This window comes from Prosopis cineraria, unplaced genomic scaffold, assembly GCF_029017545.1.
Source record: "Prosopis cineraria cultivar Desert tree isolate PC_DT_omini unplaced genomic scaffold, ASM2901754v1 PC12, whole genome shotgun sequence".
In the NCBI taxonomy this organism is placed as follows: domain Eukaryota; kingdom Viridiplantae; phylum Streptophyta; class Magnoliopsida; order Fabales; family Fabaceae; genus Prosopis; species Prosopis cineraria.
This window is the reverse complement of record NW_026555343.1, coordinates 29,461,177-29,487,449: the sequence shown is the minus strand read 5'-3', so window position 1 is coordinate 29,487,449 and position 26,273 is coordinate 29,461,177. Positions and strand designations below refer to the sequence as shown.

At 28.3% G+C, this 26,273-nt stretch overlaps 1 protein-coding gene across 2 annotated transcripts; it reads left to right on the top strand.

Annotated features, from left to right (window-relative positions):
- Positions 1-10,144: 10,144 nt before the first annotated feature.
- LOC129289495 (geraniol 8-hydroxylase-like) lies at positions 10,145-14,563 on the top strand. 2 transcript variants are annotated; one of them, XM_054926266.1, is made up of 4 exons: positions 10,145-10,621; positions 10,739-10,838; positions 12,025-12,844; positions 13,641-14,563. In XM_054926266.1, exons 3-4 carry the CDS (start codon positions 12,152-12,154, stop codon positions 14,247-14,249), a joined length of 1,302 nt encoding a protein of 433 aa, XP_054782241.1. In that variant the 5' UTR covers positions 10,145-10,621; positions 10,739-10,838; positions 12,025-12,151; the 3' UTR covers positions 14,250-14,563. The 2 variants fall into 2 exon arrangements, with proteins under 2 accessions (XP_054782241.1, XP_054782240.1); XM_054926265.1 differs by lacking the exons at positions 10,145-10,621; positions 10,739-10,838 and having other exon boundaries at positions 11,346-12,844.
- The last annotated feature ends 11,710 nt before the right edge of the window (positions 14,564-26,273 follow it).

Sequence of the window (26,273 nt, the reverse complement as noted above, 5' to 3'; positions counted from 1 at the left end):
CCGTTTTATCATCAGAGAAGAATCGGGCTCTAAACTTGTTCTCAAGATCCTCCTATGAACAATAGAACCTTTAGGAAGACTGTTGAACCATTCTTTAGCCTTGTCTTGTAGAGAAATTAGAAATAACCGCAAGCACAAAACATCTTTAGGCACCCTGTTTTGTCTGAAAGAATCACATATTTCCACAAAAGACATCAAGTGCTTGTTAGCATCTTCATTGAATAGACCATGAAACACACCATTCATTTGAAGCATTGTGATCATGGTGGGCTTGATCTCAAAAGTATGTGCTTGAAACTCCGGCATTCAAATACAAGATTGAGTATCCCTCAGAGTCCAGTTAGCAAAGTCATTGACTGAGGCGGTGTCATACTGGTCTTCTGCCATGTTTCCCGATTGAGTTTCAGGAGTTCTTTCAGAATTAGGAGACTCGGTTTCTTCAAAGATTGTCAAGCCTTCAAGTATCACTTCCAATCTTTCTGGGCCTATGGCTTGCATATGCCAAATGGGTACCTGAAGAAGAAAACAACCAAAGAAGTATCAAACTAAAACAAAAATACTAAACAAAGACAAAATAAAAAACTCTAAAACTAATATCTACAAAGCTCAAATGAAATCTAATATCACTGGTCCAAGGTTGATCAAAATATTTTTAAAAGCAAATCCCCGGCAACGGCGCCAAAAACTTGTTGCTCACCGCAAGTGCACGAGTCGTAGCAAGTAATATAATGAAAGTAAAGTATCATTCCCTCGAGGATTTGTTCAAAAACAATGATCAAGCAAAATACTAGATAAATTTGATTAAGTTAAGCTACACAAAGTTAGGTGGAAATGGTTTTTCAAATGAAACTAACACTAGAAAATAAAGAAAAGTGAGTGATTCACAAACTTCTAACACAATTTAGGACCTAGGATTATTTATCCCCCTTGCATTTCATAACACCAAAATTATCTTCTCTCATAAATGCTTTTCATGAAAATAAGTGCTAACCTAGGGTTCTAAAAATACTTGGACAAGCTCTCTCAAGTCATGAACAAGTGTTTAGTTAAATTGATTGCACAATCTCTTGTTACAATTAATAAAACTCAATTTTAAACACTAACCCTAATGTGGCTATGTAAGGCTAGCAAGTATATCTCTATCTTACTAGCAAAACCATCCATTCAACATGCAAATATCAAGTTCTTACACAATTTTACCCAAGTTCTACACTCAACCTAGCCCTCTCAAGCATCAATTAAGTGAACCCAACATCTAGATGGTGGCCAATCAAGTAGAAGCATTAAGGAAAGAGTAAAATAAACACATATATATCATTAATCATAAAAAGAGAGGAGAAATATAGTGTTACTCCATACAAGGGTTCCAAATAATCCTAGAACAAAGGGTTTAGCTACTCATAATCATCCACAAACTACAAATATACAAAATAAGTAGACCCATTTCAGATTATAAGAGAGGAAAGGGAAGAGGAATAGAAAAACCAAAGAAAATGAGCTCCAAATGTCTTCAAAGCTTCAATCTCTTGATCCCAACTCTTCCAATGCCCAAACCCTAGCACAACCAAGCTTCAAAAGTGTCTAAAAGACTAAAGAATGCGTTCTGGGTCGAGCTCTCAACATATATATGTCCTAGCTAACCAATTTCTGATAAATGAAACGTAGCGTTTTTCTGACAGCGGCGAAAGTCGCGAATGAAAGTCACGACTTTGGGACGACTTTGGCAGTTTTGCACTGTTTTTATAGCTAACGAAAATCATTCATTTTGCTCTTGATTTCTTCATCCAAAAGCCTTCCATAAACATCCACAAAGCTCCAAAAATGCTTCTAATCAAAACTTCAATCAAAATAACATGAAATTAGGCTAAAAATATCAAATTAAAGCCAAGAACACAAGCCGAAAACAAAATGCACATTTTCCTAATTTGGGCAATAAAAACATATACAAATAAACCAAAATGGACTAGAATCTAAGGAAAATGTTATGAAATAACATGAACTTCTAGAGGTTAACAATGCTCCTTTAAGTTCTTTAAATTCCATAGGTGGCGTTGTTAATTATATATCTCCTAGAAATTGATTAGCCACCTCTCATTTTGTTCTAGGGTTCTTCTTTTTCATAGGTCATTTATGGCATGTGGGAAGAGCTCATACAGCTGCAGCAATATTTGAAATGGCATTGATAGGGATTTCAAACTTGTTCTTTCCATGACTCCTCTTAATTGAGATATGAGATCCAATGCTTGAAATAGGAATCATTTTGATTTTACCATAGATGTTGGGTTGAGTGGAGTAGGTCATATTAAAAAAGTATTCACTTTTCCTCTCTTTTCAACTCATTTATATAGGCCAATAAGTGTTGGCCAAAAAAAAATATAGGCCAATAAGTTAATTCGATATCGCACTATCAATCCCCTGGCCTAAAAAAATAGTCTTTCTTGATAAAGTCGGTTGATTAGGAAAAGATTTTATCCCTTAGGAGCTATCCATGCATCTTTTGATGCATACCATTCACCAAAAATTGCAAAAAAGAATCAATATGTAGATTTCAACCTTCTTTCTTTTTTCATAGCAGAATTTTCGAACTTCTAATGAAAGGTATACTATTGGGTACTATTGTATAAGTTTGTTGTATATATTTGTATATATTTTTTAGTATTTATATTGTTTATTAGATTTATATTTTATATTAATTTATCTTAAATACTAATATTATTAATAATTAAAAATAAATATAAATTTCATTAGATATATTTATATTTTTTTATTTTATAGACAACTATTTATCTTTTAATAGCTCTTAAGATCATCTCCACAAGGGCAAATAGCATGAGGCCAACCCTAGGCCTTTGAAACAAGTTGCAAGAAAAGAGTCAAAAGTCAAATCTAGGCCTATGAAACAAGGTGTAGATGAAGAGCTTGAGAAAGCATCACTCTAGTAGCCTTCAAGAATAAGTACACTACTACAAAAATAAGACTAGTTGACGTTTATTTTGTACAATATGTGATGGTTAATAAATGTCAAATATTCAAACACCATTTAAAGTCTCAACCTCTATTTAATAGTTAAAAAGCATAAATAATTGTCAAATAAAGTGATTTTATTTGACAATTATTTAAAAAAGTGTCAAATAAAGAGGATATATTTGAGCATTAGATATAAAAGCATCAGGTAATATATATTTGACACTTGTTTATAGATAAGTGTCAAATAAATATTTTCAATATTTGACGGTTATTTAATAACAAGTGTAAAATAAATATAAATATTTTTTAAAAATAAAAATATATATTTATTGGACAATTATTTTAAATAAGCTTTAAATATATTTAAAATATATATATATATATATATGAAGATTATTTTAAATAAGCTTCAAATATATAACTTATATTTTAAAGCTTATTTAAAATAATCGTCAAATATTCTCCACATCTATTTATTTGTCTTTTTTTTTAAAATAAACAACAAGCATAAAGCATCATATTTAGTTAATTTTGTAATAGTTTTTCTAATTAGACAAACTGCTAGAGGCAAGCTCCACGATTTTGGAATCATATGATGAGCCAGAGCATGTTTCTAGGTCTTTAAAGTTGACCTTAGTTAAAGGCTCAGGGGGAACAAACAAGGGTTCTCAACTAGAAAGGAGCCAGATCCACATGCTAAGCACTTCACTATTCAAGAGCCAACTCCGTGATCAAAACCATCGCTTGGAACTATGATCGAAAAGAGCTGGTTCATTAAGATTCACACCGTATACACAATGAGCATGGGCGTTGGACTAATTCAAATGTCTATGAAAACATGACCTTCTATGAACTTGACCCAAGTTGCATGCAATGGGCAATTGTTTGGGCTAAATTCTAATTTTACTTGGACGTAGCCCAACCATGTTTCTGAAAGGTGTAGGTTATGAACGAAGTTTGGGAAACTACAACAAGTGGCCCAAAAAAAACAAATGAATGTTTAAGGAATATGGAGCCAAGAGAAAATTATCACTTTGCCTATAAAAGGGGAAACAAAACACACCAAAAGGGCCTAACCCTCTTATCTCTTGAGCAACAGCAACCAAAAACATGTGCACACACTTCCTCTGAAAAATTTTAGTCCAAGTTCTTCTACATCAGCGAAAATCCGCATGCATCAAGCAGAGCTCCGTAACCTGCAACAACCAATAGAACTTTAACACTCAACACATATCCACAAAATATTTATTTTCAAAACCTTGTAGATCCACAACACCATTGTTCTTGCATTTTCCTTTTGTTTTCCATCTTATTTATATTTTTATTCATTAGTAACATTATGTCTACTCCTAACTTGCAGATCTTCCATTTATATTTATCCCTATTTCTTTTTATCTTTTATTTTTGAGCAATTATATCCGAGGAAATCGTGGCAAAGGGCCTTGAGACTCATGATTTAATTAAGAAGTTATGTTTATACACTGTTTGAGAATCAACCCCTTTAGTAAGCAACAACAAAAAATATCATAAACATGCAACAACCAAAAATAAAAAATTTGTCATAAACAGTATTCGATGTGAAGGATATGTTTGAAAACACATACTTTTTTGGTCATGTAAGTCACTTTTAATATATTTCACTAGAGTCAAAGAAAATCTTAAACTTATTAATTTTGTCTCAAAATTTAGTAAATTCTTAACTTTATCTCTATTAAATATACATACTTTAATAATATATTTTTTCTTTTCAACATTTAATAAAGGATAAAAGAAAAAATTTATATTCAAAATTAAGTGAGATGACTTATAAATAGAATAAAAAATACTTCTCTTTCAGCCTGACAAGTAAAATCAAAGGAGTAATTTACAAGAAAAGTTTGATATTTAGCGCTTCAAACTCAATCCTCTAAAGTGTGCATTTAGAGTGTAGGCCAGGACCTTTCTGATATTCTTGGTACATCAATGTGAAATTGAAGTAGATCAGAATAAAGCTAAGGCCATGCTGCAAATGCAAGCTCCAGCTGCCAAGAGTGAACCGACGTTCACTTAATTAAATGTTCTAAATTTACGATTGCAATTAATAGTACAATACAATGATATTATTATTAGTCATTGCAGTAGTAAAAATCCAAATCAAGTAAAACATGGGCGCTCATCACCCTGATTAGAACCATGGTGTTCATTAGGCTGATGAAATTTAAAGTTTTTTATTTTTATTTTATATTTATTAAAATAAAAATTAAAAAATGATAAAAAAATTATATAAATATATTCCTCATAAATATAGACAGATTTAATTTAGAATGTCAAATATAACATTAAAATTTTTGATAATTTTTATAAATTGACTATCCAGTCCAAATTTAAAATTTTTAACTTTTAATTTCTTTAAAAAAGATTTTTAAAAAAGTTCTCATCAGGAAATTATTTTTATTTTTAATACTTTAATTATCAAAATAAAATTTATATAAAAAATTAATATTAGATTTAGACTGTTTATATACATATAAATAATCAATTTATAAAAATTATAAAAAATTTAGTATTAAAATGAATATCTAGATTAAATATGTACCGTCCAACTTAATTACAAATGTATTTATTTTATAAATTTTTAATTTACTAGATGTAAAATATAAATTAAAAAAATTTAAATTATTCAGATTAAATTTGGGATAACCCAGATTTTTTCAATTTAAGAAACAGTGCGTGGGTGCTTATCCCCCCGAAGATGGACCCTCAATTGATATATGGAAAGTGACTTTGCAAAGGTGGGTCCATTGCCTCCTCACTTTATTGGTTTTGTTCCATGTACTTTTATGTTAAATGTATGTAGACAATCATTTTAAAAGACAAACTAATACAAAATAAATGAATAAATAAATAAAATATTTCATCTATCCCAAATTTAAAACACTTTTAAATAAAATAACACATATTAATAAAATTTTTAAATATATTTTATAATTTATTTTTTTAAATAAAAATATAAACATATAAAAATACCTTTCTTTTAATACTTTATTTATAAAAAATGTTAAAAAATAAAATATTATTAATTAAATTTATTTTTATTAAAATATTTTATATTTTAAAATACTGAATCTTCAAAAATATTTTATAATTTAACACCCATAGAGTAAAATGCTTCAGACAATATCATCTTTTTGAAGTTTGTAATTAATTTTGTGTCTGTATATATGATGTCCCGTAATTGTTTTTATGAGAAAATGAAATTTTTTCTTTGTCAATTTTGTCAGCGGACATTTGTATCTAGGTGCATGCTTCTCACAACTTTCAAAAAAGCTTTGGATGAGATGAGAGAAAGTTGAATGAAGTTTTCAAAATGTTTTTCCCCACAAGATTTTAAAATAATAATAATAATAATAATAATAACCAAGGAACCTAAGGCCATGTTTGGTAGGTTGAAATTGTGAAGATGGAAATGGAATTGAGATAGGAATCTGAATAAAGTGATGTTTGGTAGATATGAATTACAATTTTGGGAATCCTAATTTATGAAAAAAAGCTAATTTAAATTCCTTATGTAAATCTATGGAATTGGGAGGAATTCTATAGAATTGTAATATTTAAGACACTTTTGCCTTCATACAAATTCCAAAAAGACAAATTTGCCCTCAAAAAAAAATAAAACCCTCATATGCTAGCAAAAAAAAAAAGAAAAAGGGAGTATAAAAGAGTGAATGATATTTTTTCTCATTATATATAAAGCGTTATAATATATATATAAGATAGTATTATATATAATATTTGTATATAATTTATATATTTATAATATTTTTTTGGTATAAGAAGTAGAATTGATTTGTTTGACATTTTTCTTCTAAATCTACATGTTAGTGTATTTATTTTAAAGTAGAAGGGATGGGAACCATTGCCAATTTTATTTTCAAGAAAATGTTTCCACTGATGATAAAACTTTTTTGTTTGGCCCAAGCTAGTGAATAATAGTTACAGATATAATCTATGATTTATATAATATTTCATTAATATATAAAATACATAAGAAAATTGGTACACAATTAAGTTTTTATTATGTTTTATTTTAATTTTTATATAGGGATATTTTTGTCTTTTAAGTATAATTCCATTTCCATGTCTTGCATACCAAACAAAAGTAATGCAAGATTCCATCTAATTTTTCTGACATACCAAACATACTTTTATAATTCAATTCTATTCCAATTCTGATTCCAATTCTGATTCCAATTCCAATTTCAATTCCATCAAAAACTATTCCATCATACCAAACGGGGCCTAAATCATATTTTTATGAGAAAACTACACAAACCTCTCTTTAATCTCTTTAGTTTTACTGAAATTATCTGCATTTCTTATCTGATTTGAGAGCATACAACTCCTTTTTTTTTTTAAATACCTGATTATATAACTCCTTCAAAAGCATTAAAAAAATTGTATAGGTCTCTCCTGGGTTCTATTGAATTATACAATTCTTTTTTATTTGAAAAGCATATGGAAACATTAAAAAAACATTAACTGGTATTTTTTCTCTTAAATTATATATTTGCAAAAAAAAAATAGGTATCTTAGTTTGACGCAATACCACTTCTCTAATGTTAAAATTGCTGCAATTTTACTCCTTCACTAATGAAAATTTATATTGACTGTTAACTTTACATTAACTTTGGATGAAGAAACATTTTTATCCATAAAGTATTCATAGAGCAGTAACTGATTGACACCATAAAGTTAAAAAATGTGGAGTAATTTCATCTCTATTTTTTTTTTTGGGTTAGTAAAACATATCACATTCATGTTTAAGGTGTCACACACATATGACTTGCCAACTATGCATTCACTTGTTGGCAATATATAAACATATAAAATCGTTGATCACTCCCATAACTAGCTAGGATAGGAGGGTAAAATGATTCACTTTATAAGTCACCTTTTAAAAAGGTAAAATAGTCCACTTCATAAGTTATTGAATTGATAATGATGTTTTATTTTAAATAAAATGCCTAAACTACCCTTAAAAAGTAAAAAAAGAAAAATAAAAAAAATAATATTGTATAGTTTATTTACTTTTTGAGGGTAGTGTTTGTAATTTTATAAAATTTTATTCTTTATATTTTTATTATATTGATATTAATGAAATTATAGAAATAATTTATAAATAAAATCAGAGGGAGTATATAATATGTGACAATATCAACAATTTGTAGTTAATATGAGCTAGCAAACCTTTTTCTTTTTTCTTTTTCTTTTTTTTATAAATCATTTTTATTAATTTGTTAATATTAATAAAAAATAAAAAATAAAAATGTATAAAATTTTAAAATTATTTTTATATAATAAATTTAAGAAAATGATATCATATTACCTTTTTTATAAAAATAATTTTAAAATATATTTTAAATATTATTTAAAAATTTAAATTACAATTTATAAATAAAGCTAAATAAATTTTTTAAAATATGATTTACAAGTGAGACAAAAAAGAGTATATGATTAGGTCATATAGAAGAAGACCAACTCCATCCCGATCTTAAGTGTGAATTCTACGCGTCCAAATATGGCAAGCTTCAAGTATGTCCAAACTTACGCGCGCATCCGCAACTTTTGTTGTTTTTCTTTTGACAATTTTTGTTAGTAAACACTCTTTACGTTTAAAAATATAAAATATTTTTTTAAAAATTAATTATTTAAAAATATAAAATATTTTTAATTTTTTGATATAATTATTTTTTTTAAATATTTTTATTGATAAATGATTTTTTATTTATTATAGAATATTTAATAAAAATAAATTTAAAAAGATAAAGTTAGTTAAAAAATATGTAATTATTTTATTAAAAGGTGATATTTAATTAAAAATATTTTATATTTTTAAATGAAGGGAGTACACTATAATTTTGGTAAAAGGAAACAATGTAAAAAAATGAATTCAGAGTCTAGTTTACTAATAAATTTACCATTTAATTCTATATATTTAATTTGCGCACAAGTTTATTTTTTTAAAAAAAAAGAGACTTGTCTAGAAGTTGATTTTGGAGTGATTCATTCATTGAATGAAGGAAGTAGAGTGAACCATTTTAATATGTTTTGCTTGCCTCACCCATGATCTGCTGACGATAATCTTCTTTGATTTTTTTTCTTTTTTTCGTTTTTCTTCCACAATTGCACTTCCTGGCATATGGCTACAGATGAAAGAGTACAGCCATAGGTGTAAAAGTTGACGAAGAATATATTATTATTTTCTTTTAAAATTTCATAATTCTTTATAAATTAGAAATAAATAAAAAATAATTATCCTAATAATAATGAATTATTTTTTATGAAAATTAATATATTATGATAAATTTAAACAAATATGTTAATTTTTGAGTAAAAATATTTTTTAAGGATATATTTTGGTCAAAAGAATTCATGTGCATCTTGTTCATTATTATATAATAAATTACCGAATATAGAATAGTATTATCTTAAATAATGCAGAATCTTACCCAATGTCAACCCAATCATCCGATAAGAATTTATCAGACATTATCCTATCAAGCTCCACAGTATCCGATCCTATACTGTCAACCCTGATTCTGTATAGGGTTGTGTATATTTTAAATATTAAAAATTCTTCTTAATTTTAACAAAATTAAAGTAGTCTTTGTAGATTTATCTTTTTTAAGGGACAGTTGCATAAATTTTGAAATACAAGCTTGTATAAATTTTAAAAATAAAATATTAATAGGAAGATAATTAATATAGGAGAATATTAGTTAGATCTTAGAACATTGAATTCATGACAATCAAGTTCACCACAATTTTGTTTTTTGGAAAGATAAGTTAAAAATATCGATTAAGATAATTATAAATCTAAAAATTTCAATTATAAATAAATATTTAAATATTAAATATAATTATTAAATTGTAATAAAAATTTTGTTTATAATAATTTGAATTGATATTTATAATTTATTTTTTTTTAAAAAATTATTGAGAACCTAACTGTTATTAATTCAATCTTTTAAGGCTTAACTGTCATTCTCTTTAATTAATAAGGCATATTATTCTTGATGACCATTATTAGAAAACTATCACCCCAGGTCTCTCTTTGTTTTTAGTTTATGTAATTTATTTTTTATTATTTTTCATCATTTTATTTGATCTGTTTGTACGTTAGTCCTTTTGCCTCGTTTGGTTGGAATCTAGTATTGGGAAATTGAAATTGGAATTGAGCAATTCCAACTAATCATGTTTGGAATGCGTTGTTGGTGAATCTACTCCCATTCTCATTTACCCGATACCACCACTGCTGATGGTATTGCAAAAATCAATCTGGGATTGATTTTTGTTAAGCTCAAAACACCCTACCTCTTGTGCGTTGAAGCTTTCCATCATCAATCTCGCCAACGCTGCTACGCACCTGCCTCACCGTGTACGTGTCTGTTCAGATCGTCGTCTTCTTTCACTACCTTGTCTTACATCTCCTTTTTAAGTTCAACACAATGGCCGTTCTCCCTCCTTGGTGAGGTCAACGGCGGCCTTTTTTCCTCCTTGGTCGAGATCTTGTGAGCTCGATGGCGGTGGAGATAGGAGCAGCGAAAATGAAGTGGAAGTCGACATCTGCATCGCAGATCATCTCCAGATCTGGAAGCCGATGCCCTCATCGCAGGTTTAGATCTGGAAACCGACGCCTTCATCTTAATCCATTTCAATGTTCGTTTGTCTTCAAATATGGTTAGCAAATAGCAATCAAATATGGTTTCCTTGTTCGTCTCTCTTCATTCAGGCAAGAGATAGAGAGAGATGATGATGATTAGCTTCGTGGAGATGTAGCAAAACTAAATCTGGTTTCCAATTCATTTGGTAAGAGAGAAATGACGATGAAGGTGAGGGACAATAGTGTCTTTTTGGCTTATTTTTTGGGGTTAGATTAGAGTTTTACTTTTCTTTTTAATTCCATAGCATACCAAACATCTTTTATAAAATTTATTCTCACTCTTAATTTTACATTCCCAATCTTTAAAATTTAAGCTACATTACACACAATTTCTTTAAATTTTAAATCATATACAAATAATTTTTTTAACATTTAAAATTTAATAATAAATTTTTTTAAATTTTTAAGTTTATACAAATAACTTTTAATTATTAATTATATACTCCTTAGACTTTATTTTTATATGCATTTAAACTCTCAAATTTTAATTTATATATAAATAACTTTTTTAAAATTTAAGTTATATGTAAATAATTAATACATAAAATTAATCATATAAAATTATTTACATAAATATAAGAATTGATGAAAATTTATTATAAAATTTCAAAAATTAAAAAAATTATATTTATCATTCAAGTTTAAAAAATAATGTATAATTTAATTTATTTCGTGCCTTGTACCAAACGGGCCATGAGCTGGCCCAAACAATGTTTATTTTACTAGCATTGACTTAACAATGTTAAATTGTGTGATACTTTGAAAGAAGCATGCTTGTGATTGTGAACTATAAATCATATTAAGTCCATGTTAATAAAATAAACACCATTTGAGCTGGTTCATGATTCTTATGCTTAGTTTTTAAAACAAAAGGACTAGCACATTATAGATTGATTAAAATAGAAGGATAACGAATGTATAAAAATAAATTACAAGAATTAAAAACAAAACATACTTAAATTATAGGAACCTTAGAGTTTTATTTTGTCAACAACATATCTAAGCAAAATTCTTTTTCAACGATTAAAAAATTAATAAGGGAAGTATATTCAATTTATTTTATCTCTATTTAAAAATTTACAAAAGAAACAGAAATAGTCTTCCACACGCATTCTTCCACTTGAACTGTCTGACGTCATAAATAAGACGCCAATTATTCGAAGTTATCCTGCTTGAGAGGGTATTGGACGGAAAAAATGCACCTTATGCACCCGATCCCCACCCCCCCTTTCTATATATCCGCAGAGGCGCATACAAATAAATGAGAATAAGCCAGACATTGCAATGGATCACCTTACACTTCTGCTTTTCATATCCTTCATCTTTTTTATCCTTTTCTTCATCTTTCAAACCAGAAGCTCCCAGTCTGCAGCTAAGAATCCACCCGGCCCACGTCCTCTTCCTATCATTGGAAACATCTTAGAACTTGGCACTCTACCTCATCAATCACTCACTAATCTCTCAAGAACTTACGGACCTGTTATGACTCTCAAGTTAGGAAGAACAACCACCGTAGTTATTTCTTCTCCACAAGCGGCCAAAGAAGTTCTGCAGAAAAAAGACCATGCTTTCTCTTTCAGAACAATCCCAGATACCATTAGGGCACACGACCATGATCAAATTTCAGTTGTATGGATGCCTCCATCTTCTCAATGGAGAGTCCTCAAGAGAATTTGTGTCACTGAAGTGTTCTCTGCTCATCGATTGGACTCTACACAGACTCGTCGTCAGAGAAAGCTGCAAGATCTGCTAAACTATGTGGATGAATTCTGCAGAAATGGAGAAGCTTTGGATATTAGCGATGCTGTTTTTACCACAGTGTTGAATTCTATATCGAACACTTTTTTCTCAATGGATTTGGCTCGTTATACTTCTGATAAGTCTCAAGAGTTTAAGGATATTATATGGGGTATCATGGAGGAAGCTGGAAGGCCTAATGTTGTGGACTTTTTCCCAGTTCTTCGAGTGCTTGATCCACAACGTGCACGTTCAAGGATGATGAGTCACTTTGGCAAGTTATTTGCGTTTTTTGATGGTCTCATAGAAGAGAGGTTGCGATTTGTAGGTCTAGAAATGGAATTCAAGAGATTCAATGATGTGTTAGATTCTTTGATGCAGCTCATGATGAATGAGAACCCACAAGTTAGCCGACCTCAAGTGTTGCACTTGTTTTTGGTGAGTGTTCTAATGGCTTTTCTCAGTAAATTATTTTTTGTCACGCTACACGGTGTTGGAGAGTTTTGAATAAATATAAATTTTTTCCACTGATATTGTTGTTAAAAAATATTTATATTTTTTGCAACTCTTGTTATATACTTAGATATAGATTTTGACTCATTTTATATCCTAACCACGCCTAAAGTATAACTGTCTAGTACTAATTGATCTAAGTACATTTTGTTTTAAGCACAGTTAAAGCACGTGTAGCTTAGATATGGTTTAAGTCAAAGTTTAATTATTTAGACTTATTATTTTTTTAATGAAAAGAAAATGTTTGAAATAACATAAGATTTACATAAAAACACACTTAGCGTGTATGGCTTTTTTCTGCATAAAATATTGAACGAAGGATATCTGAAAAGGGATTAATATAAATTATTGCGAGACAGATAGAAAACTACCAGCTGTAATTATTGGAAAATTAAAAAAATTAAAAGATTTTCGTAATATTAAAATTGATAAATTAAACCCCTTCACAATTGTGCTTTAATTTGGTATTAGAGAGCAGGTGGAGCCATTGGAATTTTTTGCCTAGCTTTTGCCCGATGCATATTTTAAACGATAGAGAGATGTTTGCTAAAGCTTGTAATTGAATGAGATTATATTGTGTTGATTGAGCTATTATTTGATCAAATTTTCGTGATCAAACGATATGTACATATTTAAATCTAAATGATAATTGATATCTTATGTCAGTCTGTCAGCTTTATTTGTTAGCACTTTGGCAAATTAACGATAAATTGTATTATAGGATTTATTTGTTGCTGGAATAGACACAACGTCAAGCACAATAGAATGGGCAATGGCAGAGCTACTACGCAACCCAGAAAAAATGAAAATAGCTAAAGATGAACTTAGACAGATCCTTAGAGAAGATGAACAACTTGAAGAATTTCATATCTCAAGACTTCCGTTTTTGAGAGCAATTGTGAAAGAAACTATGCGTTTGCATCCATCACTGCCACTTTTGGTACCCCATAAAACAGAAGATGAAGCAGAGTTATGTGGCTGCTTTGTGGTTCCCAAAAATGCACACGTCTTGATCAATGCATGGGCTATAGGAAGAGATCCAAATGTTTATGATGACCCAAACCAATTCAAGCCTGAAAGGTTTATGGACAATGAAATTGATTTTAAAGGGCATGATTTTGAGCTCATTCCTTTTGGAGCTGGTAGAAGAATTTGCCCTGGATTGCCTTTGGCTAATAGGACTGTACACATTGTACTGGCTTCTCTATTGTATCATTATGATTGGAAGAATCCTAATGGGTTTAAGGCCGAAGACATGGATATGAGTGAGATGTATGGAATTAGTTTACACAAGGCCATTCCTCTTAAGGCCATTCCCATCAAAGCTTAGATCTCATTTCGTGTTTCACCCTTTGTTTGGATGAAAAGAAAATATAGGAAGGACAAAAACTAGGAAAGAAAATTTTGAAAAATATTAAAGAAATGTACTATTTTTGAAAATTTCTTTTCCTAGTTTTCTCTCCCCCCTTATTTTCTTTCCACTTTTCTTTTCATCCAAACCTAGCCTTAGTGATGGTCAGAGGGAGTGGTAATGTTTCTTTACAATAATGTCTAGCATTATTTCTATAGAGTTACATGGTAGTGAATGTCGGCATATATGTCAGGATCCTTAATTCCTGTTATGAAAATTGCAATTGTGTCTGTGTTGGGTTGTGATATTTTGCCACCATTATTTTAAGATTTTTAATTAATTATACCAAATGTTAGGAAAATTAAATATCGGCCAAGTTCTTGAATTAAACAAGTCATTAATTGGTTCATGGTTAATCAATAAAGACATAGAAAAACTAATCATAATTAAATCAAGTGATAATAAGGTGGATTTTTACTCCTAATTTTTTTTTTAGGTGCATTGATCATTGTAAAGTTAAATTTCACACACTGTCATCTCTCAAGTATTAAGAAGGGTGCAATGTTGCCTGATGCGCCTGGAAATTAGCAACCACAAGTGCATGGGTTAAGAGTAATATATTTGCCTAGTTAAGGTCATCCCACAAGGAGTTATCACAAAGAATTTCTAAGCAAATAATAAACCATATTCATTCTAGTTGAGTGAGTAAAATTTTGAAGTAGAAACATCAAATTCAAAATAAAATTTAATTTGTAAACTAACAATTAAGAACTCAAACAACAAAAGAACTTAAGAAAACAAGTTGAAGAGCATCCCAGAGTTTTAATCCCCTAGTTGCTTCATTACCCTCTCTTTACCACTTTAATTGTCTTAAAAACTCAGTTTTATGATAATCCGGCAATCAAAATATCTGTTTAGTAATGATCCTAATTAACCCTGTTAAAGTAATTTATCACCTTTATATATGTTGAATGCACTTTGTTCTAATGTTAAAAAAACTCGAGAAAAAGATGTTTGTCATTTTGCAGAATATAAAATCAGATTAACAACAAAACCTTAAAGAGAGCAAAGGATCAAGAGAATAAGAGAAGACTAAGATCATATAGGTTTATTCTTTATGTTTTCTCTTAGTTCAATGTTAACAAGCATTTATGATAGCTTGCGTTTGTATATACATGGAAGAATGCCAATTGAAACAAGTCATAGGCTCATATATCATGACTTCAATTTAGAAAATGTCTTAGAAAACATTTCACTATGCTTCTTGTCCATTCTCACAAAAGCTAGCTAGTTCAAGCGTGATATAGTTAAAATGCCTTAGAATGCATTTGTCCTTGTTAAACCCATTCTTGTGACATCTCAAAAATTAACCCCTAATTAACTAGTAGTTTAATTCAATTTTATTGTAATTGAATATCACATTTTATATTTTTTATTGGTATTAGTTGAGATGCCATTACTTTATTACATAACAAAAAGAATTCCTAACCAAAAAAAAAAATAACCTCATATTCACAACTTCAATTACTAATGGCTCAGATTCAATATTTTTATTTTATATTTATTAAAATAAAAAATTATAAAAATTTGAATAAATCATTTATTCAATTTGGATAGTTCAGACTTAATACATATGGTCTAAATTTAATATTAAAAAAATTTTAATATTAAATTTGCATCGTCTATAATATACCCGGATAGTCAATTTATTAAAAATTTTGAATTTTTAATATTAAATTTGAATTATATATATTAAATCTAAATTATTCAGAGATGAACAAATTTATCAATTTTTTTATAACTTACATAATTTTTATTTTAATAAATATAAAATAAAAATAAAAATATTGAATCTGAATGATTTAAATTTTTCTTCCTATAGATGAGACACAGCGAACCCTTTCCAGGAAGGAGAGAAGACAAGTCCCCTAATCCAAACCTGTTATAACTTAGGGATAACCCTCAAGACATTTTAAAATTGACCATAACCTGAAATCCTAGAAAATCAGCTAGAAAGTGAATCAGTTCTTGCTGGAGAATTTGTCAAATTCGACCAAAACTGGTTTTTCTTTTCTTTTTTTCTTTTATAAAAAAAAATGCAATAACCCAAAACTATGCTATTTTGTGCTCTCTCTCTCTCATTTGTTGAAACTATGCAATAATTGAAAACTTTATTTAAAAATTCAACAAGTTTAGAATTTTTTATTTTAAAAATAAGATATTTTAGCATTTATAACTCTTTTTATAAGTAGACTTTTTCGTCATTTAATATGGGCAAACGAGTAAAAATGAACTAAAAAATAATTGATATGTTCTATAAATAGAACCACAACAGATACTTTTTTTATCTTATAAATAGGATCAAGGGAGTATCTTATGCTCTCTCTATTGAAAAATATAAGGTATTTTTAATTAAATCTCACCGTCAATAAATTAGTTAATTGTCTTTGAAAATACCATCTTTTCATATTTAGCCTTATTTTATAACGTATTTTATTTAAAATAAATATAAAGTGATTTATTTATTGAGGACAATTTTTGAATAAGAAACACAATGATTTCATTTTGAAACACTAAAAATGCTTTGCATTTTTTAATATTCAATTCTTCAAAAAATATAATATATTTTTAGTTAAGTGGCCCCTTAATTCTCATAGAGGCTTTTGCTTCCTTGATCAAAAACCATCTGTTATAATAGAGATATGGTTTGATGAAAGAAGAATAGTTTAAGCCTTTATTTTGCTTGCAGCTGTGTTTTAGTTAGCGTTCAGACTCTATTAAAGGGGGAAAAATGTGTATAAAACCCATGAAATGCCGTGCCTCAAAATTTCACGGACAGGTTTTCGTTCAAAAAAAAAAAATTTCACAGACAGGAAAGATGGCGGGAAAAGTAAATATCAATATCCATTATATCTATAATTACGCTTGGGTCTTATTTATAAATCAGAGAGAGAAACCGCCCCGCCCCCCAATTATGTGATAGAAGTTTTATCACAACCTTTTCTTTTATCTCATTGGATATTAGTAGCATAAAATTGTTATTAAAATATGCATGTTTAATGAGGACAAGGCTTGTAAAATATGCATAAAACATGTTATTAAAAAATTATTAAAAATAATTAATAAAGTTATTTTTTTTTAATTTTAATGAAATATACCAGAAGTGATATGTAAGGTGAACATAACAGGAGGGACAACGAGCGGGCTGCTAGCCTGCTACACTGCTGCTGCTTGGCTAGGACTGGGATCATCTCGATTAAAATTTGATGATCCATATTTAATAAAATTTAATTTTTATATAAATTTTATATGTTTAATAATTTAAAATTTTAATGGATATAGAATGTAAAACAAAATAATCTCTCATTTTTCATCTAAACATCGTCAATTTTAAAACTTTAAATTTAAACTACTAAAATTTGATTTAAATGATTTAGGTCCCAACACCGTAATAATTCATATTATGGTTCTCATTATTATAATGAGCTCCGAAACCAATAGTTTAACTTTGGCCCCTCCATCGTCTTTAACAATGCTGACTTCCTTAATTTCTGCAAAATAGTCACAGTTCCTTCAAGTGAGATATTGATGAGGTATCATTTTCAATAGAGCCCATGCAGGGTGAACCAGGTTTTAAAATACCCGAGAAAATAAAAAAACAAATTATATAGTCAAGTCTTGATATCTCTATTTTTTAGCTTATTCAGGCAGGCCAAGAACCTTAAATTGTTAGAGTTTTTTTTTTTTGGAGCCTGTTTCAATTTATTTAAAAAATTAATAATTTTTTATGAAACATGAGACTATATCGTAGTTTTTTAACAATTGCTTATCTGAGACTAACCATTGAAAGAGTGAAAATAAATGTATATAAAGTAATTAACTTCTTGTTTTTTTTCTTTAATCATGATGTAAAAACAGTTCAATTATTCAGAATTGCAAATAAAGACTTTTACGGGCTTGCACCCTCTAGATGTGGCCCCATACTTGTCATTTTTGCAGATTCATGAAAAAGTAAAACAAGCAACCCATCTTCATTGTTTACATTAATTCAACCACATATGCAAGTCTCAGATTAACATAGTATTAATTTTTTTGCGGTTAAACATGTGCTTGTGTTAATCTTCTTTTAAAAAGTGAGGGAAATTACGAGCCTTGTATCTCTTTTCCACTCAAGCCAACCTTGTTTTATAGTAGAATCTAAGTGGCTCATGTTTATTGAGTTAATTAAGGTCACTTGACCTTGTGAGCCGACAATCCTACTCGGATACATGTCCAGAATCAATTTTGGGTCAAAAATTATGGTTTTAAAAAATTTTATTCAAATAACTATAACTTTTTCAAACTCCATTTACATTTTGAAGCTCCATCTACATAATATTTCTTTTCTGTGATTATCTCAAATTTTTAAAAAGTTAAAGATTTTACCTCTTAAATACTAATTCTTAAAGCTTCTTAAGAAGCTTGAATGGTGCTAAAGTGATGACTCTACAAACATTTACAATCATGAGAAGCAACCCCGGCCAAGGATGCTTTCACCTACTATGGATCACAAATTTTCCTTTTTCATAAATACTCAAGGTGTTGATGTCTAATTTATTTCACATAGTACTAAAACTTTTAAACAAATATAGAACTATGCACTGGGGCTTTCACAGTGCCAATGTATCATATGAATTTTCAAACAATGTCTTCAACACAATTATAGGGTGAACTCCCACCTTTTTACAATGATTATGCCAAACATTTGTTCAATCCTTTCACACATAGCCATAAACTTGTAATTTGCATGTAAATAGTCATTTCATTACTAATTACACATGTCGCAGGTACTTATATATGAACATAAGATTTAACATAAACTTTCAAAAACCACAATTATACAAAACATACTTATCCATTTTACTTCACATAAACTTTCCAAATCATAATCATTCATATTGATAATATACTAATCCAAGTCTATAATACTAGCTGTCGCAATTACACACACAACTATTCAAACATGCTATTATCCAAACATGCAAATAGAGAGTTTACGTAATTCGATTACTTTAACCTTTTTGTCACTAAAAAAGTTGCCATGGTTAAAACTTAACTCCACAAGTGTCTACTAGCATTTTAATACTTAATCAATATTTAATCTACAAAATTAAACACTAAATTATTAATTCACACTCTAATTAACCCCGTTTTAGTCTAATTTTGGATACCCTCTATATCTAAAACCTTAAATTAACACCACCAACTCTCCCAACACACTTCATTAATCCCATTTAGCACCCAAATACACTAATAACACCAATCTCCTACACACATTGCTTTCAAACTCTTAAAATTTCACTTAGGGTTCGCCTAAACTTTAGTCAAAAACTGCAAATCACTACACAAGCCATAAACCTAGGTTTTGAAACTTGACTTAACTTCTTAAGACCTTAATTAAGGTAATGGGTTCGGTTACAATTTAAGGAGAGAAAAAATTAAACCACAACACACCCAAAAGTACCAAAAATTCAAATAAAGGGAGAGGGAGAAGTATAAGAAGCTTACTCAATGATGAATCTTGTTCCATATGCTTTCAAATAGCTCTCAAGGTCAAGCCCTAGCAATCCCAAGTTTGACCATTGTCCCTCTCACTTTTTTCTCTTTCTCTCTTCTATTTTTCTACCCAAATCACAAGTCTAATAAATGCAGATTTTATCCATCTGCAACAGTGCATGATGTGTCCGCCATGGCGGATGGTATAAATTGGCCCAACACAATTTTAGACCCCCCTTTTTGGGCCCCGATCCACTCGAACTTTGATGTAGTTCTTTTCTAAGACTGTCTAATGACCACATTTGTTATCCAAAAATATCATAAATTTATAAATCACTTAATTTTACTAACTTATCCTTCTAAACACTTGAAATTTTAAGATTTAAAACTTAAGATGTTATACATTACCTTGCCATAGCATCAGATCTACTGTTAAACTTCTATTATTGCTTTAGATCTACTTATTGAACTCCATCCAATTAGAACTGGAGTTTGGAGATTAGTATTTAGCATTCTTTTTACTTTTTACTTTTTTTTATCTTCTTTCTTTTCTCTGTTACTTTACCGATGCTTTTTACAATTATAAGAATATTTTGTGGTATTATTTAGTTTTTGATTTTATTTGGAATATGTTAATCCATTTTTATTTTTTATTTTCAATCCTAATTATTTGATGTTAATTTTTTTGTTTTGGTTTTGATTCCTAATGATGAATTAATAGTTATATTTAGGGTCTGTTTGAATTTTAGTTAGGTACAATTAATTATGAAAAAAATTAATTAATATAATAAATTTTAATTATAATTAATTATATTAGAACGTGATGATATTTGGATAGTGTTTTTAAAATTGATTTTGATGAAATTGAAGATGTTTAGATGATTTAGTGAAAATTAATTTTAAATGTACAAATTACTATTAAAGATATTATTTTTTAAAATGTAAATATTGATAAAATTGTATATAAGATTTTTAAATTTGTTGAATTCTATTTAAAAAAATAAAATATGTTAATGTTAATTTCAATAATAATAAAATAAATTTTGTGAATGTATTGAATAAACAATATGTGCAAATTCAAAAGTAGTTTGGCCCCATCAATAATCAATAATAATATTAAAGCTAAAGAGGGAGACACGAAACCTTTACCATCCAGAGATGCGACAGTAACACCCACTCCCACAACACTCATCAAAATGAGTATATTTTTGTTGTTGGCAAAAAACAAAAATTTAAAAATAAAAGACAACAAAGGCCATGCAGCTGTAATGGAGGTAAAGCTCATTGTATATTTGAAATTTGCTGGAGGGGCATGCCGGGGGGTAAAATTTCTGACAACTGATGAAGGGAGCTAATGTTGAAATCGATTTTGACAAGTCATCCTTCTCAGCTTATAGCAAAACGTGGTTATAGTACAAATAATTGATTATATCAAAATGGGAATGTTTGGGTGCTTTTTGCTAAAATCATGGTTTTGGTTTATATAATCGATTTTCGTACAAATCCAAACAGGCACTTAGTCATTATCTATATTTTTTTTTTCTTTAAATTCAATTCAAATTTGATCTTCTTATCTGTTTTTTTTAACCTAAATTCCTTTGTTTTTTTGCTTCTTCATTTATTTTCTCTTAGTTTCTGGCAGAGGAGGGAATTTCGTTTTAGTTTTGGTTTTTATTTTTGGAATGATATTCAAGGGTAACACAGGAAATATACTGTTTAACAAATTGTAAATCTACAATCACAGATGATGCGCTTTACAATATAAGATGGTGATTTAATCAAAGTTTAGTTAGACCTATTAATTTTTAAAGAAAAGAAAATATTTAAAGTAACAAAAATTTTTATCAAGACACATACAGCATGTTTTTTTCTGCACCAAAATCCCCTGGGTCTAGCGGTATCACGTTGTGCTTTTGTGTACTAAGTTCCAGGTTTGATTTGAATAAATATTTATTATGTAGAGTCGTTAATTATTAATTTTTTTATTAATTTATTAATATTATTTATAAATTATAGCCGTTCATAAAATAATCAGTAACATCTTCAAAATTTTCCCAAAGGTCAAGCAAACTGCTGCGAGACAGACGACAGCTAACCTATCAGCTGTAATTATTGGAAAAATGACAAAACATAAGTTATTTCCGACTTTTGAAAGCGAGGAACCAATAAAGAGGGATGAACCCACAGTCGCACGCCTGTACAATTGTTTTGCTTTTTATTTGATGTGATTTGACAGCACGTGTGGGAGACTGCTTCTGGTTCTTGGAATTATTCATAATAAATTAATAATTACTCAGTCCCTAGGATTTCTCTAGGCTCCTATCTCCCTTCTCTCTCACCTTTTTCCTGGCTCACCATCTCCGGCACACAATCACCCAATCAACTAATCACACCTTTTCTTCTACAAATCATAGGCTTTGCTTCTCTTCATTTCCTTTTTTTTTTTTTCTACTAAATTGTCATTGATCGGATTGTATATGTTCGTTCGTGTAAAAAATAATTCAGTACTTGCAGACAAACCTCTCTTCAATATTTTGCATACCAGACTTATTACTTTGCACGTTAAGTGTGTGTTTGATTTTCAGTTTGTTAAAAATTTATTTGGTGAAAGTTTATTTGATAAAAATCAGTTTAATGAAAGTCAGTTGTTGTAACGAAATTGTGTTTAGATATATTTTTTTAAAAGTCAGTTTGATATATTAAAAATTATTTGATTTGTGATAGTGAAATGTGCTTTTAAATGTACAATTATCAAAAAAATATTAATTTATAATGATTTATAATTTTTATTATACAGTAATATATTCAAAATATTTAAAAAATGTAATAAAGATTATAAATAACATAAATTTTGATCTATAATGCTAAAAATTTGATCTCTAATTATTATATTTTTTAATTTGTAATTTTAAAAGATGTAATAAAGATTTGTAATTTTTATTATACATTAATGCTAAAAATTAACATGATTAATTACTCAATTTATAATACTAAAAAATTGATACCTAATTATTATTATTAAAAATAATAATTATATTTTTAATGAATTAACTATTTTTTAAATAAAAAAAATAAGAGATTAAACTTAAGATAGTATGGTCAAATAACATCTTACTTTTCAAATTCACTTTTCAAAAGCTTCAAATAGTTATATTTCAAAAATTCACTTTCAACTACTATTTAAATGTATTTTCAGGATGTGCTTTTTTGTAAAATTCTACTACCCAAACAACTTTTAACTTTTTGAAAGTGAAATTTTGCTTTCTGAATGTAAAACGGAAGAAAACCAAATGAACCCTAAATTTATTACTTTACATCTCAAACCTATAACTTTGCACCTCAGGTGTATCACCTTGTATAACCTTGCATCTTTAGTATATTATCTTGTACACAAAACTTATATCTTGTATACTAAACCAATGACCTTGTAACAAAAAGTTACATGTTAGCTTAAAAAAATACTGTATAATTTACATGCTTGTAATCTGAACAATTAATTGTTCATATTATTATTTTCTTGTAGATTGTCACTTTCAAAATAAGTTGTCTTTTTTTTTAAAAAAAAATTCATCCAGGAATATTTTTTGTTTACATCAGTGAAAAAAATAATTAATTTTTACTTAAAGTGTTAACTAAACGGTCAACATTTGAAAGATTGAATGAATTGATCACTTTTACACTAACTCTGACAACGTTATGAATATTTTTGCTTATGACCTACGACTTCATAGGTATTTTTGCTTCTAGCCGACATTTTATGAGTATTTGTGCCTCTTTATTAATCAACATTAGTAACGGCTGACACATGACATGTACAGTTAGCATTTAATAGTTAAAGTTAATGACGTTAGGTTAAAATTAATAGTTTGATTACTTTTGCACCCATTCATGTAACGTTATGAATATTTTTATTATTTTTTTACTTTAAAATACTGAATGCCTGACTATTTTTTTGAATATTTTTTGCCCTTTTATTCAAATATCTATAAACTTATGCTAGCCCAATACACGCACAGCACGTTATAATTTGACGTAGATTTTGACTCATTGTATATCCTAATCACAGCTAAAATTTAACCTGTAGTACTAAAGTGTATTTTGTTTTCAGCACTGTTAAAGCATATGTAACTTAAATTAAGATTTAGTCAAAGTTTAGTTAGACTTATTATTTTTAAAGAAAAGAAAATATTTAAAATAACATAAAATTTACATCAAGACACACATGTAGCATGTTTTTTCTGTGTAAAATATTGACTAAATGATATCTAAAAAAAAGATGAAGGAAGAATTTTTTTAAGGTTTTTTAGATGTGACATGATTTCAGTTGAATCCTGAAAAAAATTTAAAATTTCACTGTTGGCCTGGAGCATTGAAATAAAATAAATTATATTATTTAAATAACCAAAATGCCATTCAATTATAATTAAAATTATTAAAATAATAGTCATTATTTATAAATAATATTATTAGAATAACAATTCAAATTATAGTTTTTATAAGTAACATTTTTATAATAATAAATTAAGTGATGATTTTTACAAGTAATATTAGCAAAATAACAAAGTAAGTTATAATTTTATAAGTAACATTCTATAAAAATAAGTCAAGTTATGATTTTTTTACAAGTAATATTATTAAAATAAGAAGACAAGTTTGATTTTTACAAATACTATTACAAGAATAATAAGAAGTTACTTTTATTCTATTAAGATCACTTGTAAAACCTGTAACTTGATTTATTATTCTGCTAATATTACTTATAAAATTGTAAGTTAATTTATCATATCAGTAATTTTAATTATAATTGAAGGATATTTTGGTCATTCAAGCAAAAGAATTTACTTCACTTTAATGCTTTAGCCTGTAATAAAATTTTTTAAAATTCGATTAAAATGATATTAGTAATTCTAATTATAATTGAACGATTTTCATACTCTTTACTTTTTTGTGATTAGGCAGCAGGTGCACTGAATTTGAAATTGGCGACATGCTAGTTGCTTGTGGAGGAGTCATTAGGGACACCAAGGGCAATTGGCTGATGAGCTTTCATAAGAACTCAAGCTTGCTCAGTTATTGATATGGAGATATTGGCCATCAAAGTTGGGACCGAAGTCTGTCAACATCTCAATCTTGGCAAAATTTCCATTCATTCTAATTCCATTGAAGCCACTAACACATTAAGACGAGACAACACCTTAGATCAACCATGCATCAAGGACCATTTGTTTGTCATGCATGATGTGAAACTACACCATTCTCATAGAGACATCATAGGGCGTGCGGACTTTATGGCAAGACAATTAAGGTTACAGTGGCCCCTCTACCACGGCTTTGAAACCTCATATACCTACTGATTGTTTATTCATGCATCTTGAAGATAAGAACCATCTTTAGGTTCTTTATGCTTATTTTTCTTTTTCGAGCCTAGCTTGCCATCTATATCCAAAAAAAAAAAAAAATTTCTTTTACTAATTTTAATTAAAAATATAAATAATTTAATATATGTAAAAAATTTCATTGTATTTCTTATATTTATTAATGTAGATATTTATGTAAATATATCTCTCATTGATCATAGAGTATATTAGTAATTAAGATTAGAATAATATATATATATATATATATTTATGAAAATGATAATTTTATTAGTATGCGATTTTTTTTAAATCACTTGTATTTTGGATGAAAAATACTTTAAAATTTAGAGAGAGATTTGCTAAAGTACTAGGGTTACTATTTCACATTTTAAAAGTATTAGCATGAAAATAGCTGTGAATGAGTCACTTTTTCTCTTACCTATGAGTTATTCGTAGAAGCTATTTAATTAGCTTTGCCAAATAATTATATATATGTATGTATGTATGATTTTTTAACTTTTCATTATTTTTAAAATCTTAACAAACACATTAAACTTTGTAGCTGTTGTTGGCCTAAAAAAAAAAAAAACTTTGAAGCTGTTGTTATACACTTAATTAGACGTAGATTTTGACTCATTTTATATCCTAACCACAACTAAAATATAACCGTCTAGAACTAATTAATCTAAGTACATTTTGTTTTAAGCACAGTCAAAGCATGCGTATGTCGGTCGCTTAAATACGGTTAAGTCAAATTGTAATTAGTTAGACTTATTATTTTTTTAATGAAAATAAAATATTTGATATAACATAAGATTTACATGAAAACACATTTAGCATGTGTAGTTTTTTTTTCCTGTATAAAATGTTGAACAATGGATATCTCAAAAGGGATTAATCTAAATTATTGCGAGACAAATAGATAACCTACCAGCTGTAATAACTGGAAAATGACAAAATTAAAAGATTTTCGTAATATTTAAAAGTGATAAATTAAGAAAAAGGGATGAACCTAACCCCTCCAAAATTGTGATTTAATTTGTGATTGGACAGCAGGTGGAACCATTGGAATTTTTTTTGCCTTGCTTTGCATGATAACATAGTTTAAACG

Bases quoted from the DNA above. Each gene is read 5' to 3' on its own strand.
- LOC129289495 (XM_054926265.1), top strand. From the start codon at position 11,954: ATGGATCACCTTACACTTCTGCTTTTCATATCCTTCATCTTTTTTATC. The intron at 12,845-13,640 runs GTGAGTGTTCTA...ATTGTATTATAG, and splicing joins AAGTGTTGCACTTGTTTTTG to GATTTATTTGTTGCTGGAAT.